At 41.2% G+C, this 17,819-nt stretch overlaps 1 protein-coding gene and 1 non-coding gene across 9 annotated transcripts in view; one reads left to right on the forward strand and one right to left on the reverse strand.

Annotated features, from left to right (window-relative positions):
- mecom (MDS1 and EVI1 complex locus) overlaps positions 1 to 8,949 on the reverse strand; it is a 138,090-nt gene extending 129,141 nt beyond the window's left edge. For 7 of the 8 annotated variants that reach the window (XM_074680119.1, XM_074680118.1, XM_074680115.1 and 4 more), the window contains exon 1: positions 8,808 to 8,949. In XM_074680119.1, coding sequence (XP_074536220.1) covers positions 8,808 to 8,844 — 37 coding nt within the window. In that variant the 5' untranslated portion in view covers positions 8,845 to 8,949. Of the gene's footprint in view, positions 1 to 8,803 lie in introns of all 8 variants that reach the window. The other variant, XM_074680120.1, reaches the window with a different exon arrangement.
- An 8,723-nt stretch (positions 8,950 to 17,672) lies between these two features.
- On the forward strand, positions 17,673 to 17,745 carry trnav-aac (transfer RNA valine (anticodon AAC)). Its single transcript has one exon. It is a non-coding gene; the product is annotated as a tRNA-Val (tRNA).
- The last annotated feature ends 74 nt before the right edge of the window (positions 17,746 to 17,819 follow it).

Genomic DNA, 17,819 nt, shown 5'->3' on the forward strand with positions numbered 1-17,819 from the left:
GCATTTAGTTAAATTTAGCAGTTGACTCTTTCCTGATGCCACAGTATGAGTTGGAAAGAACACACCTTCCCTCTTTTTCATGTGCATCCATTGAAAGCCAAGGCAGGGAGAGCAGCAGAAAATATTCCCAGGGGTGCAAAACAGAGGGGGCATCCATGACAACACATGATATTCATAAAATTATAGGTGGGCTGCAAAAAGGCAAGAGTAAGCAAAACTTAAAAAAAAAAATAAAAAAAAAAATTGCTATTTACCAACTTGATGCATGGGAGCATCAGCTGAACTGTCAGCAGGTGTTAGGAGCAGTTGATGTTCTGCCAGCTGATCTCAACTAAGCCATTTTCTTTTTTTTATGCTGTTGAGCACAATTTTGTTTGTTTTATACCAGGAATATTTGTGCATTTTTTAAATATTATTAGTGTCAATCAGAAAATATTTATAATTTGTTAAAAATCTGCACAGGAGTCAAGTCTGACTGCAGATTTAATAGACGTGTAAAAAAATAAATAAATAAAATAAAATAAATAAAAAAAGACTTGTGCCTTGGATTTAGCATCTCATCCCACTGACTGATAAAAAAAATGTTGAGCAACTTGCAAACAAGTACACAGAGTTTACTCATAGGACCTTCAAAAGTCGAAGGAGCATTCTGTTTAGTATAATCTACAAATAACAGATCTAACCACAGTTTGCTCCACTCCTCACACAGCACTATCTCTAATCATTATTTGTCTACGGCGCTAAACTCCACGGCCCCCTGCTCTTCTTTATTACCGTATTAGTTATGATTGCACCCATAATCATTCACTTATTCTACTGTTCACACTCCATGAGAAAGAGAATAATGCCTTAAATGCAAACACATGTTCTGTCCCTGAACAGAGATGAGTGGGGTGTTTGGTCTGCTCTTGCTCTGTCTGTCTGTGCAGCGGGCCCACGCGGCTGTCCCGTGTTGTACTTGGCTGGCCGTCTGTTAACTGTCAGCGCAGTATCTCCTTACATTGATGAATGGGAAGTTTCCAAACCTTTCCCAAACCTTTCATTCCCTTGTTCCAACGCTTCATCCAAAGAAATTGCTGAGAAAAAAAAGGGCGCCTCCTCCTGCCCACCAGCACAAGATCGGGCACGGAGGCTAATTTTAAAATGTCCATACGATAGGAGAGAGGGCGTAAGAGTGAGGGGAGAAGAGAGTGAAAGGGAAGTGGAAGAAAAATAAACAAAGAAAAAAAAAAAAGAAATGGAGTGGGAGAGCAAGAGTAGAAACTGGAGAAAACTTGAGGGAGACAAGAGATGGAAGGAGTAAAATCCTCTGAACGGTGAACATGTGAATATCAGGCCAGTAGGGGCTTGGCGTGGTGTGTGAAACGGAGATAAAATCGATTAGCTTGTCCACTGACCCAGTAAGCAGCGGGCCCCCCCGTTGCCCCAGCCCTGCAACAGCCCTGACAGAGACGTCCAGGCCCAGAGGCCCCTAGGGGTCCCTTCTGGACACTGAGGTGAACAAAGTGGTGCCCTCCTGTCAGACTAAAGCCCTGAAGCACCAGCATAACAACAAACCATGCTGCAATGCTTCACTGCTCTCTGATTCCACAGGAGACGGGAGAGATGTAGTGCGAGCTGCCGAGAGAGGACACTGTGAGCAAGTGCTGAAAATACTCAAAGTAATTTAATACTCGCTCAAAGCACAAAATCTTAATTGAAGTCAGGATGTTAGCCAAGTGAAATTGACTAATATCATTGAAACAAAAGCCACTGTAGCTTTTGAATGTGGTTGTTTTTGGAGTTCGAATCTTTGTTTTCTTTAAAATGATGGGTTCTAATCTTAGCTCATGACCAGTTTCTTCTTTTGACTGTGAATAACATGAGTTTTATTTCAAACAATGGTGAAAAAGAAATCACCTTTCATTTATATAATATATTGTTACAGCTATTTATTTATTTTTTTCTTACATAATAATCACGTTGGCACAATCATTTAGTTAATGCTTTAATATCTGTTTTCTGGGTCATGGTGGGGCATTAATTTCTGTGCTTATCCCTCCCCGCTACTGTAGTCTTACAAAGTCTGCCTTAAAAGTCTGTGATAAATTGCTGTTAGTGATTGCCACATTACTCAACGTGGAAAACAAAACAAGACAAGAAAAGTTCCTCTTGCCCTTTATGGCAGCACGTGCCGCCAAGTATCTTGTAGAACTTTGTCGCACTAACTAAGGTTTTTCCTTCTGTCAAAAATTCTTGTGTGGTACGTCGCTTTGGACAAAAGCGTCTGCTAAATGAAACTGTCAAACTGTAGAAATGTGCCCTTGTGCTCTTGTTCAGATAAATCCTAAAGTGTCAGATGTTTCTAAGAAACTTCTGAAAGACTTGGCCTGACATACTTCCACCTGCAGATCCTGAGTCCTCTCTTTATCATTTTATCACCTTGTTTTCCTCTCATGATTTCCTCAGCTGGATCACTGGGTGAGCAGCCCCTCTTTGATTCCTGGCTCATTGTAGTGTATCTGACCCTGGAGGTCACACTCAGTGGAAAGAAGTGGATGTGTCACTGCTAAGCTCTTCTCCGTGTTAGAATAATATTTCTATGGTGCATTTAGGATGCTAACGCTAATCAAAACAGGACATCCTGAGGAGGGCCGTGCTCTCTCTTCCCTGGCCCCGCTAACCGGCCGCTTCATGTTTTTGTGTTTGTGGAGGAGCGACAATCCCAGGAAGCTGCGAGAAAGGTTCATCAAAGCTCCGAGCAGGGGGCCCCGGCTGCACGATCGCTGGAATGCACTGTGGAAAGGAATCTCTACTGTCCTATTGTTCCCTTGTTTCCTCGGTCTCATCACACGCCGGCACGTCCAGTTCACTTACAGGTAAGCAGCGCTAATCAGCCCTGCATTCCTTTCCACGGCTGCATTCTTTCCTCCGCTGCGACCCTGGCTGACCAACACCACGCGTGCACAGACACACAGGAGGTGCACGGTTGATACAAGAACACACATGCACAGTAAGGAAGTCATCAACACAGATCTCAGAGGACAGGGACATGGTGTTTCCTTTCCTCAGACATGGGATTAGGAGTGGGGCAGTGAGAGGACTGGCAAGGAAAGAAGATAGACCTTTGGAAACTGGATAGGAGAAACTTACTTGACTACGTCTCTCTTCTTATAACTGTGGAACAAATTTTTGCAAATGTCATTAAAAGAACCTTGATCTGACTTAAAAACAAAAGAGCGGAGACCCCCTAGAATTATGCAATAAATAAGTTTGCATTTGATTCTCACATTAACCTCACTGTTCCTTTCTGGCTTCTTCCCCTTGTGTCTCTCACTGTAAGCATCACTGTTTTAGCGGGACAGTCACGATCACCTTCAATCAGGTGACAAACTTCACAAACTCCTTCAGGAGGAGCTAAGCTTTGATCGTTACATCTTCCCTCATCTCTCCCACACGGTGAGGGTGAGAGGTCACTGCTTAATGAGCTTCAGAGTGTAGAGTTTTTAAGGGGGGGGTGTTGTGGCTGAGATGAAAGGTCTACAGGAATCACTTGCACATAGCACACAAACGCACGCACCTGTCTGTGCTCTGTCCCCTCCTCCCTGATCAGCCACAGATGGACATGACCTGATGGCCTGTCTCACCCCCCTGGAATGTCTCTCTCTTCTCCCTGTCCCTCCCTCACTCTCTCTCTCACCCTTGCCATCTCTCAGGCCAGTCCGTTCCACCCAGGGAGATCCCCAAGCAGAGCTGGAACACGCTGTTATCACCACATTCACAAGGCGATTGTTGGGTTATTCCTGTTTATAGCTAAGTGCTCCCTTTAGTGTGTAAGGTCGAAACAAAGCAAAACAATATTTCTTAGGTCAACCCTGTCTGACTGAAACTGGAACAGTAGACAAACAAAAACATGTCACTTCAGCACACATGCCAGAAGTGAAGAGCATTAATGTCATTACTGAAAAACATGCATAAGATATGTGCAACTGAAGAAAAAAAATGAATGCACTCTCAAGTTGAGTGCATCACACAGATTGGCAGCAAGTAAATTCATATCATAACTTTTGTTTATCCTCCCGGCTCATAAAAGCTCTCAACAATGTAGTAAAGTGACTTTGGGTAGTTAGCTGTTGTGAGACATGAGGCCAGAGTGTCGGGCCCTGTTTCTACCACCTGCTTCAGGTAATTGATTGAAGTATAAAATGATTGACTTTCTTTAATTAGCTAACAGACATCTCCTCTCAGAGCATGCCAAGGAGCGCTAACTTCACAGCGCCTCATTAATAGCCCAGACAGACCGCAGCATCAGCAATCTGTTGACATTATAACTCCTCAGACATCATAACGACACACAAATCAGCTTGATGTCTGAGTAAACTTTTCAACTCAGCAAAATGTCATTTATCTAAGAGCAATTTGTGATGAGAAAATGGCGGAGCGTCACACATTTGACTACTGCACCTCACGCTCTGCAGAGCGCCTTTGTTTTCTGCATGTGCTCTGAAGTTCGCAAATACACACTAGGCTGATACACACATGAAAAACTACCCCGCAAACACACACAGAATCTATAAAAATATGCTTAGCTTGGGACTGCGCTGTTGATAATGACCTCAGGCTTGGCACCGTACTGGGCCAGACGGGACTGCCGACAGACTGGAGGCTTTGTGTGGACTCCCTATCTCTAACTCCATGACCTTTGGGGGGGGCCAGAAGAAAGCTGAAATGCCGTTTTTTTTTATTTAGAAGGGGTAAGGCACGCTCATTGTTCTGTGTTGGTACCGTTTCCCTGTGGTAAACACACAGCAGTTCCCAGGCTTGACATGTTGCTGCACACCCACCTCCCGTCCTCCCCTCCCTCCATCCATCCCTTGGTGTTCCCACACTGCCCTGTCTGGGCTGCTGCGCCACAACGACCCCCACAACAACACACACATCACCATCAACATCAAAACACTATGGCCTCACCCATTAGTGGAACTTGTGGTGATACAACATCACACTCTCACTTTTTAGATACCACAAGGGTGAGATTGAAAAAGTAACACTTTTCTGTGTGCAGTCATGACATGACTCCTCATGTAGATTATGAACTAAGGTGGAGTAGAGAAGGGAGCATGGATGGAGGAAACGAAGAGAGGCCCTTGAGGCTGCTGTGTCAGGCCCCAGGAAGGGACCCTGATGAGGTCTGGAAGCCCCCTTGTTGCTCAGTGCAGGGGCCATCCTTCAAGCAGGTGACAACAGAGCATAAACACAAACCACTAACCTCATCAGCTCTGTTTATAGCCTTGAGAGAGAGTCCTGTACCACTCATTAACATCAGAGACCCTCCAAAAGAGCTGGGGTTGAGAGAGGGGGGACCCTCCTGCCATCATAAGGAGGAGGAAAGTGGACGACTTGTCGGACAGATGGGGGCGTTGATAGATGAGAGGGCCTGGGTCACATTTGACCTTACCACCCCAAAATCACTAACACAAACACACTGATATCTCAGAGCGTAACTAAGGCATCAACATCAGCGTAAGTGTGTGAGGGTTCAGTGTGTGTGACAAAGCAGCAGCTGTGCTGTTCATGAGTGTGTTCATTATTTTATCGGCTACACAAATACACTACACATCTAAGACTGTAAAATACAGGTCATCTTTCTGAAACAGCTTGGGGTCTCATTTCTGTCCTTATCACACGCCTCAAGAGGATGTTATGGAATAGTCTGATGCAAACAAAAATACAAATTAAAAAAAAAAAAAAAAGGAAGAGGAAAGTTTTTGAACTTTTTCTAAATAAATGAGAATCTTTCAAATGTGTTACATATTTACCTTTTTGAGATTTTTGGCCAAAAAGCTGAAGTCTATTTGCACCAAGAGTACGTTAAACAATTAAGATACAGACGTTTAAGAGGATGGGGTTAACCTCCGGGCCCCTGTGATTCTTGACCCTGTCTCTTATGGGGGGCGATATAGGACGTTTGTTCCCGGATCTTTGGCACCAAGCAGAGCGCAGGCAGAGAGCACTGCTCCGGGACGACAAGGGCTGTTTAATGGGGTCTCTATTTCACTTCCCTCGCGTCGGCCCGCTCCCTCTCACCTTTTAAATGGGCCGATCTATTAACCGTTTTAATGAGCTCCGCCAGACAAACGCGAGATGCATGGCCCATTGCACAATGTGAGGAGGACGACGCGCTCCTCGGCTGCAGAGAGGAGAGGCGCTGACAGACAGCGTGACAACGAGGCGCGCGAGGCCTCTCTCCTCCCTGCTCTTTCTGTTACCTTGCTGCACGCACGCGCGCGCACGAACAGCTTCTCATATGCCAATGAAGGGTGTCAGTTTTTAAGATATTAATCCAGTAAGTAAAACGAGTCTCATTTTGAGTACAGGCAAACCAATGACTGATGCCTGACAAAATATTGTGGTCAGAGTGAAAAATGATTATCAAATTGTAGCGTGTGCCTCGGGACACCATTTAAAAGGTTTAAATGCTCCATTGCTTCTTGTTAAGCTTCCAAATAATTTTAATGGAACTTTTCCTTTAGGTTTATATTATTTTAACCGAGTTAGAAACATTTTAGAAAGGATTAACATTCTAGAGGCGTGTTAAACTCAAAATCACTTTAAGTTAAATGTGCTTTAATTATCGTCAGTGTAACTATTAGACTATCCCTGGCACACTGTCTCCGCTGAACATGTTATCATGCGGGCCTATAATTGGGCCTACACCAAACTAGTTTGGATCATCAAAGCCCCTTTCCCCATAGCTCAGCTCACCACGGGGTGCGGCCTTAACGCCTTGGCTATACTTATTTGGGAAGCAGAAGTGCGTTTTTGTGGCGCACCGCATTACATCTGGACGTGCGGACTAATCAGTCAACCTCCATCAATCACTCACACGTTTACCACCTCTCCATCACCTCCTCTATTGCACCCCCCCTACTTTTTTTTTTTTTTTTTTTTTTATCACACTGCTGTTCTGCAAGGAGGCCCCCCGTACATGCCCGTTTTAACACGACTGCTCCGGACAGGCAGGAGGCACACACTGAACGCATTTACCAGCCGAGCTCTTATGAGGGGTCTGGGAATTTAAATATTCACTGTTGACACTGTGCAGACCTGGCCAGGGGCCAGAGCGGACCCGCTCCTCTAGAGACCCCTGAACATTCCCCTGGTCTGACTTCAAGTGCAGAAACTTTTGTCTCCTATCTTGAAAATAACAGTTGTTTAATGTGAGGGAATGATCCCTCGTTTCGAACAGCACGACCATGCTGGTAAGAAGAGTGTAAGAAAAGTTGGTGCGGTTGCTGTTTGTTCCCTTTGTGTAAACAAACTTTGCTCTGGAACAAAGTTGTGCCCTACAACGAAAAGAGACCTCGAAGGCCGCGACAAAGAAAATCAAGTGTTTGCTTTCCTGTTGATGGAGGGGACCGCGCGCGCCTGTATGGCCTACTTCCTCATCTTAAGTGTCATAATATTTGTGATTGTTTTAAAAAAATCTTTTTATTTTCACAAAGTAGGAGCTTGATACCTTTAAAAAAATGAGTTTCTAGTGTGCCCCTGAAAACGATTAGTGACTTCGAGTGACCACATGTAAACCTGCTGATTATTGATGCGCCATAAATTTACTCCAGTTATGCAGCTTTTGAAACATGTTTTTATTTGCTCAAGCTGAGTCTATTTGTGTGCAAAAATACAGACACACGAGTGCAAAACAGGATGGAAACAGTGTCACCAAACTAAAACTCTGTCATGATAATAATGAAGTCCTTTGCAATAAACGTGCATGTATTTTACAGGCCTGTCACATTCTGATTCCGACCTTCCCTTTTCCTCATTGATGCAAATAATATGTGGAGTTTAGCTGTGGATGTGGTGTGCCTTGAATAATCAAAACAAACAACCATAAAAGGGAAAAATAGAACAAGTAAAAAAAAGCTTCACTCTTAAGTAAGACATAAATGAAGTCGTTTAAAAATGGTTGCAATCATTTATTGGAGAAATGTATGAGCAGCCCTATCAATCATTCCCTTGCATAAATTCTTACAACTGATGGCTTCAAAGTAATTAAATTGGTGAGTGACGAGTGTTTAGATATTACAGGTTAATACTGAAAAAATCGGCTTTTTAAAAATGTAATTTTGTCCTATATATTTTATTAACACGATTTGACGTCTGCCTGCTGCAAAATCCGAGTTTTTGTTCAACAATCTGTAAATGCGACATTCCTACACCGTGAGAAATAAAACATCCAAGCCTGAATCACAATTTTAGGGTGTCTTATGAATTAACAGTCAACCATCATGACGCACAAATGAGAGCTCGGAACAAACTGCATGACTCACAGCAAGAAAAGCCAAAAACATACAAAGCTCCTCTTCCCCGAAACATGCCTCTACATCCTCATCTTATCCTCCATCAACCTGCCTTTTCCAAGTTCTCCCCGCACACTGAAGTGACCGGCAGCCCACAGCAGCAGCGTGCAGCGACTGCAACACGACTACCGATGCAGAGGACAACCATCCACTACAGTAAACTACAGCGCCCACTACATGCAAGCAGAAAGTCCAAAGCTAGAGCGGACGCCCTGCACAAAGTTCCTCCATCGCTCAGCAAACTTTTAAGTTAACTCTCCTCTCGTGACAGTGTTTCTTTGTTGTTCCTCCGCGACAATCTCACCGTGTGGTCCCTCTTAACAGAAGGACATGAGGATTATCGTCTTCGGAAGGAAACTTAACCGTTACAGAAACTCTTGATAAACGTAGTGATAACCGCGACAGTCTGTAGGTAAAGAAGATGGCATGTTTGCAAAGGAAAAAAGAAAGGGATGTTGCACCTACTCGTGGCTAGTTTCCGTGCCCTGCCTTTGGACCTCATGGTGCCAGTCTCTCGGCGTGGGTTTGTTTGGATTTTTTCTGGGATCTTTTTCCTCCTTTTTGTTTTTTCTCTGTCCTTTTTCTCTGGGTTTCTCTCAATCCAAACGCGCTATCTCTCCAGCATTGTCAGTCTGGACACCTTCGCACATGCGCACAGCCTCGAAATCTGCCGGCAGCAAGTGCCAGAAAAAGTTTGGAACGATTTATCACTTTGATATCAACCTGATCTGGTCAAGACACGTGAATCGCGGACATCTCCACCGGTTTCACTCTTTCCTGAGATCACAGAGCGAGAAAATGGGACGCGCTGTAAAAAAAAAAGAAAAAAAGAAAAGTATCTGATGTTGCTGAAGCCACAGAACAAGATGTGTTGTTTATTTAGCGCGCGTGGGAAGTTATTTGGGATGCGCCTATCTCAAAGCTGATTTATATTTTATTTTTAATTTGGATGTTAATCATTTATCTTTTAATTAGATAGGAAACGACTATGTTAAAAGCAATATTGCTTAACAAGAAAAAAGGAACCAAAGACACGTTTTGGAAAAAAAAATCTCGATGCATTGAGGAGAGGACTGCCCCCTCATTGCTTCTTAAAAAAAGGTAGCCGTTTACGAAACATTTTATGAACTATCAAAGACGGATATTTTTTGCAGTGCTGTCTGCACCCCGTATCACGTCATGCATCAGACAGTTATAACGATCTTTATCCTTAAGCCTTACTGCGCACTTTTCTGGTTAAACAAAATCACATTCATCAGTTCTTGCTTAAATTACGACTACTGCATACAGTCATCAAGGGCTTTATAGTTTTAACTGAGTTTTTACCATTACAGAGTGCACTAAAAATGAATGAAAAACTCCCCCTCCCTCTCCTGCTTCGGCAACCGACTGACAGCTCCACTTCAAGAGTGCTCAGCTTTTCTCCCTCTTCATGCTGACAATTAACAATATGAAGTGAAGTGCTAAGTATTAATGCTTATTTGATAAGTGTGTGTTGCAGTACTAAAATATATCTCCTGGTATATGCTGCAGCATGTTCTGATTTTTTTGTTTAAACTTAATTTAACTTGAGAACAAAATGATCATATCAGTGTTGGAAAAAAGAAAACCTTTATCCCAGTGGGTGAAACATTTTTTTTTCTCTTTTTCGTTAGGGATTTAAAGCCAGAAAAAAAATACACTCATAAATGCATGGCATCGAGGGACTGAAAGTCAATAAAATCCCTGCATGTCTGCTTTTATCACATAAACATTTTATAGAGGCATATTTAGAAACTGAGTCATATATCAGCAAAATACAAAGAAGCTATTCATGATTTGATACCAAATTTTCCTTTTCGATGCCCCAGTTTACGAAGAAATAAAATATAGTCGAACAGCATCCACACATCAACCCAAGTATATATAATACAACGGTACAGCCCTCCAAGTCTCCAAATAAGGACAACCTATAATTAAAGTAATTGGCTATTAATTAGATCCGCATGAGATCATGCTGACCTTGCAGATGAACTCTTGAATGGGTCCTGAACCCGAGCTATTGATTCCAAATAGTGTTGAAACTGGTGACATTACGCCAAAATATAAGGCTAAAAGCTTAGTGACATGGCTCAGCATAGGAAATCTGGCTAACTGTAAACCAAAAACATGCATCACAATTTATTCTCGACTGTATTTAATAAATAAATAAATGAATTATTAATAATAAAATAAATAAATGTCTAAAGGAGTGAGAAATAACTCAAAGCAACCTAACACATCACTGAGACATGGCTCCTTATTTAAATATTCAAGCTAAGAGGGGTTAATACTGAGACTTTATTGTGGTTCTACCTCACTCTTCCTCCACTGTAATGACATAAACGGTGCTATTAAGTGGGTTGTGCCTTTACACAACGCCCGGGAAGGTGGCGCAGAACAGAGAGAGAGAGAGAGAGAGAGAGAGAGAGAGAGAGAGAGAGAGAGAGAGAGAGAGAGAGAGAGAGGCGGCGCGCTCAATTAGACTAAATGGAAACAGTTTTCATTCACCGCAATAACTCTCTCTTCTCCCCTCGTCTCCTCTCCCTCCTTTGCTTTTTCTCGACTCATATTTTATTTTATTATGATACTCTGAACCTGGGGGCAGGGCGGAGCAGCGCATGGATCCCCACCGCCTTATGGATTGTAATTATTAGAAATTAATTGGGTTCGAGACCCCCACAGTTTTAAGTGTGTACTAAAAAGCTCGTCTAGCTTCTTCCACTCTAAGCATTCACACATAAATTGCCGCTTGACGAACCAGCCTCATTTAACACCATCAAAGCGGATAATTCTTCAATGGAAAAAAAAAAACTTTTCTTTTTGGGGGGATAAATTTAGTGTATTGCAGAAAGGGTTCAACCAGGTATTATTGGGTTAAAAAAATAACATAATCTGTATGGATGCGTGGAGCAGACGAAAAGTGAAAAGGGAGCCTCCGGCACAGGGAAATTACCAGCACCCGCGTGACCTTTGAGGAAGGTAATCAATCAAGTGATCAACAGGGATATTTATCACTGCTTTGTCCGACCCAACCTGTCTGCTGCCTAAAAAAGAGCTGAAGGCTTGACTATAGACATTCTGGGATGATGAGTTATTAATCTATTTATTATCAAAACAGCAGAAATTTTAATGGGTATATTTTAATATTTTATTGCATGTAGCCTATTTTTAGGTACATTATAAAATAAATCCGTTGGAAAAACTAAGTAACTTTAAAAACATTTAAGTTATGGGGAAAAGGCTCAAATTACTTAAAAGAGAGAGAAAAGAAAAAAAAACATGATGAAACCGCTAAACTTCACGCCTGTTGTGTTTTTGACAAATGCCTGGAACATGTGTTTTGCTTCGGCTTTTAATGTATTCATCTGTCCCACACACGTTTAAAAAATAAACGTAACAGCGGTAAAAGTCGCCGCTCTTCTCTCTGTTACAGTACAGCGCTCCGAAGCGTTAAAAAAGCAGAGCTTTATGTGGCCTCGTGCCTGATGCCCCGCGAGGAGAATTATAGACCCAATCAGAAACAGTGAAAGCTTCCAATGACCACGTTGGCTAAAGTAAATTAATGCATATTACGATGAGAAAATAATCGCTTCATATTGGGCAAAAACTTGAACGACCCTAATGAAAAAATGTGTAATTTTTTTAAATACAACAAAAACAAGAAGAAATTAGAGTCAATATGCGCTTCACATAGTGGTGTGCATTTTGGGCAACGGAATGGCTAATTTTAAAACATGGATGACCTATTTTAATCTGAAATAGACGATGCCTTTACTGCATAGCTAATTTGAAGGTGGATATTTTGAAAATAAAACGATAATAAATTAAAATGAAATGGTGCCTTAGAGTGTTATTTATCTAAAGTGCTTAAGGCATAGCTTGTGGCGTGTTTTCATGACTTTATTAACACATTTAAGACATTCCCCTGTTCTTCAAGTGTGTACAGATAAAGTCATAGAAAAGGTATTGAGAAATCTGATAAAAAACTGATCCAGCAAACATATTTTACAAGATGACCAATCAGCTAGGCCTGATTACTTCAAAGGGAATGTCATGTTCTTAGATTTGCTCTATTTTTTAAAAACAGACTAATGCCACATTTATTTAAACATTCCAACCTAATTTTTTTTGAAGAAAATGGAAATCAATTTACATAAAAAATACTATCATGGTAAATCTATGTTTAAATATAGCCATCTTCCACTCTGATCTCTGGGTTGGGTTGTTTGTTCCTGAATTAGCCAGTATCACAAAAGTTAAACAAAACCAAATTAACCGAATAATGTCACAGGCCTAAAAATATATGAAGTGACAATGACTTCCAAGAAACACAACTAACTCTTTAAGTGTATGCTCCTTTCACTGCGTGAGGCTGAGCCTGGGTGAGAAGACAGCCTGTTTGTTGGAAATTAGTGATACTGTACCGCCATCTAGTGTTTTTTAGTGTCTGAACCGTATACTTGGGGTATAAATGTGAAATATACTGATGAATGTGAATGTCTTACCAAAAGTTGATACCTGAGTGATTTATGCAAACATGCAGCTACACTGTACAACCCAAATGTTATTACCGTAAATGAAAACATCTGTGAAACTGATAGCAGGTTTCATTGCTGAGACAGTTCTGTTGATGAAGTCAATCAACTGTAAGGAATGAGGTAATGTGTTTGATTAATGACCAAGCCTGCCTTGTTCTGAGATAAAGTGCATTTTAACAGCCATTTCTAGACCCAGTGCAATGGGAGACAGATTACGATGCGCTCCTGAAACAATTTGTGGAAGTAGTATCGATAGGGCTGGTGTTGAATGTGGACATATTTATCTCTGCAGGCTGCTTGAAGAGGGTCCTTCCTACACACCCACACATCCCCAGAAACAAACTCATCCCCATCAGCTTAACTGATGTTCCTCTGGCACCAGTCCTGTCAACAGAGGGATGTGACAGGTAATCAATGGGACAGCCAATCAGGCTTTATTTATCTCCTTTTCCAGTAACAGCAGACAGTGGAATCCTTGTCAGGTTCCCGGTTGTGAGGCAATAAAGAGAAGATACAGCTGGATAGGATGCTTTGGATGCAGAGATAAAAAACAGCCAATAATGTAGACTGTGTTTGCAGTTTAGTGCTTCAGCACACTACCTATGAACTCAAACCACTAAAACAGAAATCCCAAATTTCATCAGTGTCCGTTTAACTATATTCTCTAGTTTAGTTGTGGAATTAGTTCCAAATTGTGGCTGGATTTGGTACATGTCATCCCACAATCTCTCTCTCCCTCTTAAACTGTCAAATCTAATATATTACAACAATCCCCAGAGTCAGAGGTCTACCTGGATTTTTTTTAAATGGGGTGGCCCAACCATAGCACTGAGTGTATCCCATCACTCTGAAGTTGCATTCATGAAACCCAAACTTGCGTCTAAATCCCTCTAGCATTTTGTTTTTTCCTCTTTTTTTCCTTATTAAATTCTAGTGATATTCTACAGTTGCACGGTTGATGCAGGGGCTTGTCCGCCAGCTAAAAAACATCTGCAAAGTGTGTACATCCGCTTATCTCCCCCCCCCCCCCCCCCCCCCCCCCCGTAAGATTCTGCATATTGACACTGCGCCAAGCATTAAACAGATGTAATATTCCCATTCTTTTATTTTTATTTCAAATAGTGACATGACATCCTTTGTGTCATCATTTTTTTTCAGGACTTGAAAAATGAAAATAAAAAATATGGCAAGGATCAGATTCTTCAGCGCTTAAAAAAGCTGCTAGTAAGCTCCTGCAAACTGCCAACTATACAGCATCTTTTAAATATATCTAATGGAAATGTTTTGTGAAAACAAAACTTGTTCCTATGATTGGACTGTGCAGGAACTTTCAAACTTTCCTGGACTGTTCCTCCCTTACATCTGTCCTATCATGTACACATGCAAAGAAAGATACCAACAATGCAACAAGTGTTTTTGTTTTTGTTTTTTTTTCACACATAGACCCAACTGTGTCAGTCTTAGCTAAGGATTTCGGGGACACATGCCACCCATTTTTGCACCATTAGCACACATTTCTGGAAGAACTTAAATGGAAGTTCAAAGAAAAACATCTTGCCAGCACTGTCCTACAAAAACAAACAAGGACATAATTGTAGTTGTGCAAAAATATACTATGCAAAAAAAATACTATATTTTTTAAAAACCGCAAAAAAGACTTTTAGAACCCTCATTTGAACTTCTGTTAGATGTGAAACTTCTGTATTAAGTTCACTTTGACCAGAAATACTTGTTGTCACATTTTGTGATAAGGTTAGCTTCAGACGTCACAAAGAAAACAATTAAATGTTTAGATGTCACTTGTATTATATTCTTACACAAAACATATGGAATTTGTTGTACTCACCAGCATGGAGATGTAAAAAACCACAAGGATGGAAGAGTAAACATGTAGGGTAACAACAGAGAGCAACATTCTCTTTGTAAATTCTGTAAATCACAAATGAACAAGCAAAGATATCAGTTGCAATTTAGACCATGTATATAAACATATTAAAGCTGAAATACCCCCACATTTAATAAACCTGAGATTCAGATGAAAATTTTCATTCATGATAACACAAATGGGCCCAAATTTATTTTCAACACACTTCAGAATAATACTTTAAATAGATTTCATTTTTTGAGTACAGGTTTGATTTTATTTCCTTGACTTTTATTGTCCATCAAATTTTTATCATTCTCAACATCAGTAACATTGTCAGAGACTGACAGATGTGTGGAACCAGACATGCCAAAAAGGGTAACCTTGCCAAATAAACTCAGTTGAATAGTGGACTTTAGCTGAGTTGTGTGGTTAATCTACATGTGTTACTGGTAACATACACAGCGAGAGCAAATGCCCACAAATTAAGTGTAAGGGTGTATTTTCTCCCAAAAAGTTTTATTTAGTTAGCCTGTCCTGTATACTGTCCTGTGTTTTCTTCGATGGCTGGCACATGCACTGCAACTGATTTGACACTTCTTCTAGGTCCAGCTTCCTCTCTGTGTATTTGTAAACAGCAGCACTCTCAACCAATAAAACAATGAATATGAATGATGGGCATTATTTATACATTTGCCAATACAATATAAAAAATCATGTCTTGATAAACTTCCCTTAAACAAATCAGTATCTTAAAGTGCTTTACCTAAACTTACAGTGGCAGAAAAAAGCTTTCAGACACACCATGCATTTGTGAAATATTGCATTGAGAATCACTAATAGGTCTTCAACTGTGAGTTCTTTTAGTAAAGTCAGCCAAAGATACCAAACAAATCTACAAAAAGACATAAAAAATGATGATTGTTCCATAAAAAAGCATTACAGATTTTGAGCATGGGTCATGTTGGTACCAGTGATCCAATAATGAGGGCTGAGCTTTTGTTTAAAGACATTTTTTTGTTTTCGTGCAAAGCCAGCACATTTGAAAGGTCTTCAGAGACAAATAAAAGAAGAGAAAAAAAAAGAATTAAAAAAGGCTAAAACATGAACTTAAAACAGAACAGGAAACACGCCTAGAACAGATTCTTAGCCAGGAAGGGTACAGCTGCTACCAGCTAGCCAGGAAGTGTAGATGCAGCTCTTCAGCAGTTGGATATATCCAACTGCTGAAGAGTGTACACTCTGCAAATTTAAGACAAACCAACAGATGCTCGTCCAAGGATTTCTTCTGCAGAAAGAAACGACTGCTTTCTTGTCTGCATGTGCAGGGAAAACCACCAAATTACATCACTAAAGCTTCAGCAGCAGTGGTCAAACCAAAGTGCTGTCTAGTGTTCCTACTGCACTGGGCATGGCCGACTTTCAAATCAGGGCCTAAGGTCCTACAAGACTGTCAAGAAGCCCCTGAACAATGAGAGACAGAGGTTAGCACTGTGCCATTGGCCCCAAGTACACATGCACTGGACAGCCAAAAACTAGAAGATTATGTAGTCAGAGAAGTCGAGTTTCCAGCTTTATTTCTTATGCTAATGTGAGGAATGCCAGGCCAAGCACTATCTCCTGCTTGTACAGAACCTACTGTCAAGCATGGTGGAGGCAGTGGTTTTGTTCAGTTTTGAACACACTCTGTTTTTTGTTTGCTTCTAGAACTGATATTAAAATGGTCGAGTTGTGTTGCGAGTTTTCTTGGGAACGACAAACCAAAAGTATCATGTGTATTTGTTTCTGTCTGTCTAATGCAGCCACACATTTTGAAACACAAACAAACAAATGTACCTTCTGTGCTTGATGTAGCTGAAGAAAAGGCGAGCAGGCTGCAGCAGCTGAAATTTTAAACCTGGGATGACCGTTTTCATCCACTCAGGAAGCAGCAATCTTGTTCAAACCGGCCTATCAGAGGCCACACTTGCACGCACCTGTTTCACTTACAAGCTAGTAGAAGAAGAGATGAGGCAGGTTTTGCTTATAAAAATAAAATGTGTTTCCAATGAAAGAGGGGTGAATTGCGGCAAAAAAAAGAATGAATAAATAAATATAGAAAAATAAATGAATCTTTCTTGAAGCATTTCGGACATGGACAATTTCAATATCCTGTTCAACAGCAGAGGGACACAGGAGTCGCCATTAAACCGGGTATCAAAAAGACAGCACGAAGGTAAGTGGCATACCGCACATCAAAACAAAACCTGCTTTATGTGGTTTGGAATTGGAGCAACAGTTTTTTATTCTTTTAAGTTTTGACAAAGTTGTATGTAGACGGAGTCTTTTGGCACGACTATCAGCTGTCAACCCTTTTGTCGCTTTAACCCTTAGTGTTACCTACTCAAACAAGTTTGGCGTCTGCTGTTTTACCATGTTAAGGATAATATTAAGCCCTTAAATTTCACAGTTCTTCAATTGGCTCGCTGTTTACTAATCAGTGATACATACAAACTTATATGACAGTCGTCCTCGAACCCGCCTACTCCGGATTATTCGGAACACAACGTTATCAATCCAACACCCTGGTTAGTATTGCCAAACGTAACCCCTTTGAAAACAAAATGACTAAAGTTTTTTTTTTCTTACTTTGCAACCACTCTGCCTCGGACTGTGTATGAGGGATAGTACCTGGGTTGGGTAAATGCAATGCATAAAGGACGTTGCTAGTGCTGCACGCGGGGTGCTGTTGACGCTGTGCATAATGTACATTATGGTAGTGCAAGAGACTCGATACTGCAAGACAGATTTTGACCCCCTGAGCCTTGTCTTTGATGATCATTCACAATGGTTTAAACATATCAGAGCCGCATCTATATAGGTATTACAGTAAGTTTTGATATTACAGATTTTGGCCGGGCGCAGCCAGTTCCCGTAGTGTAGTGGTTATCACGTTCGCCTAACACGCGAAAGGTCCTCGGTTCGAAACCGGGCGGGAACAGCGTTTTTGTTTTGCTGAGGTTCACATCCTGCAGTGTTCAGACTATGAAAAACCTGGCTTTTAGTCATTTTATG

The sequence above is a fragment of the Halichoeres trimaculatus genome, unplaced genomic scaffold (genome assembly GCF_033239565.1).
Source record: "Halichoeres trimaculatus isolate MK-OKI-2021-1 unplaced genomic scaffold, fHalTri1.1 fHalTri1_scaffold_9, whole genome shotgun sequence".
Taxonomy (NCBI): Eukaryota; Metazoa; Chordata; class Actinopteri; order Labriformes; family Labridae; genus Halichoeres; species Halichoeres trimaculatus.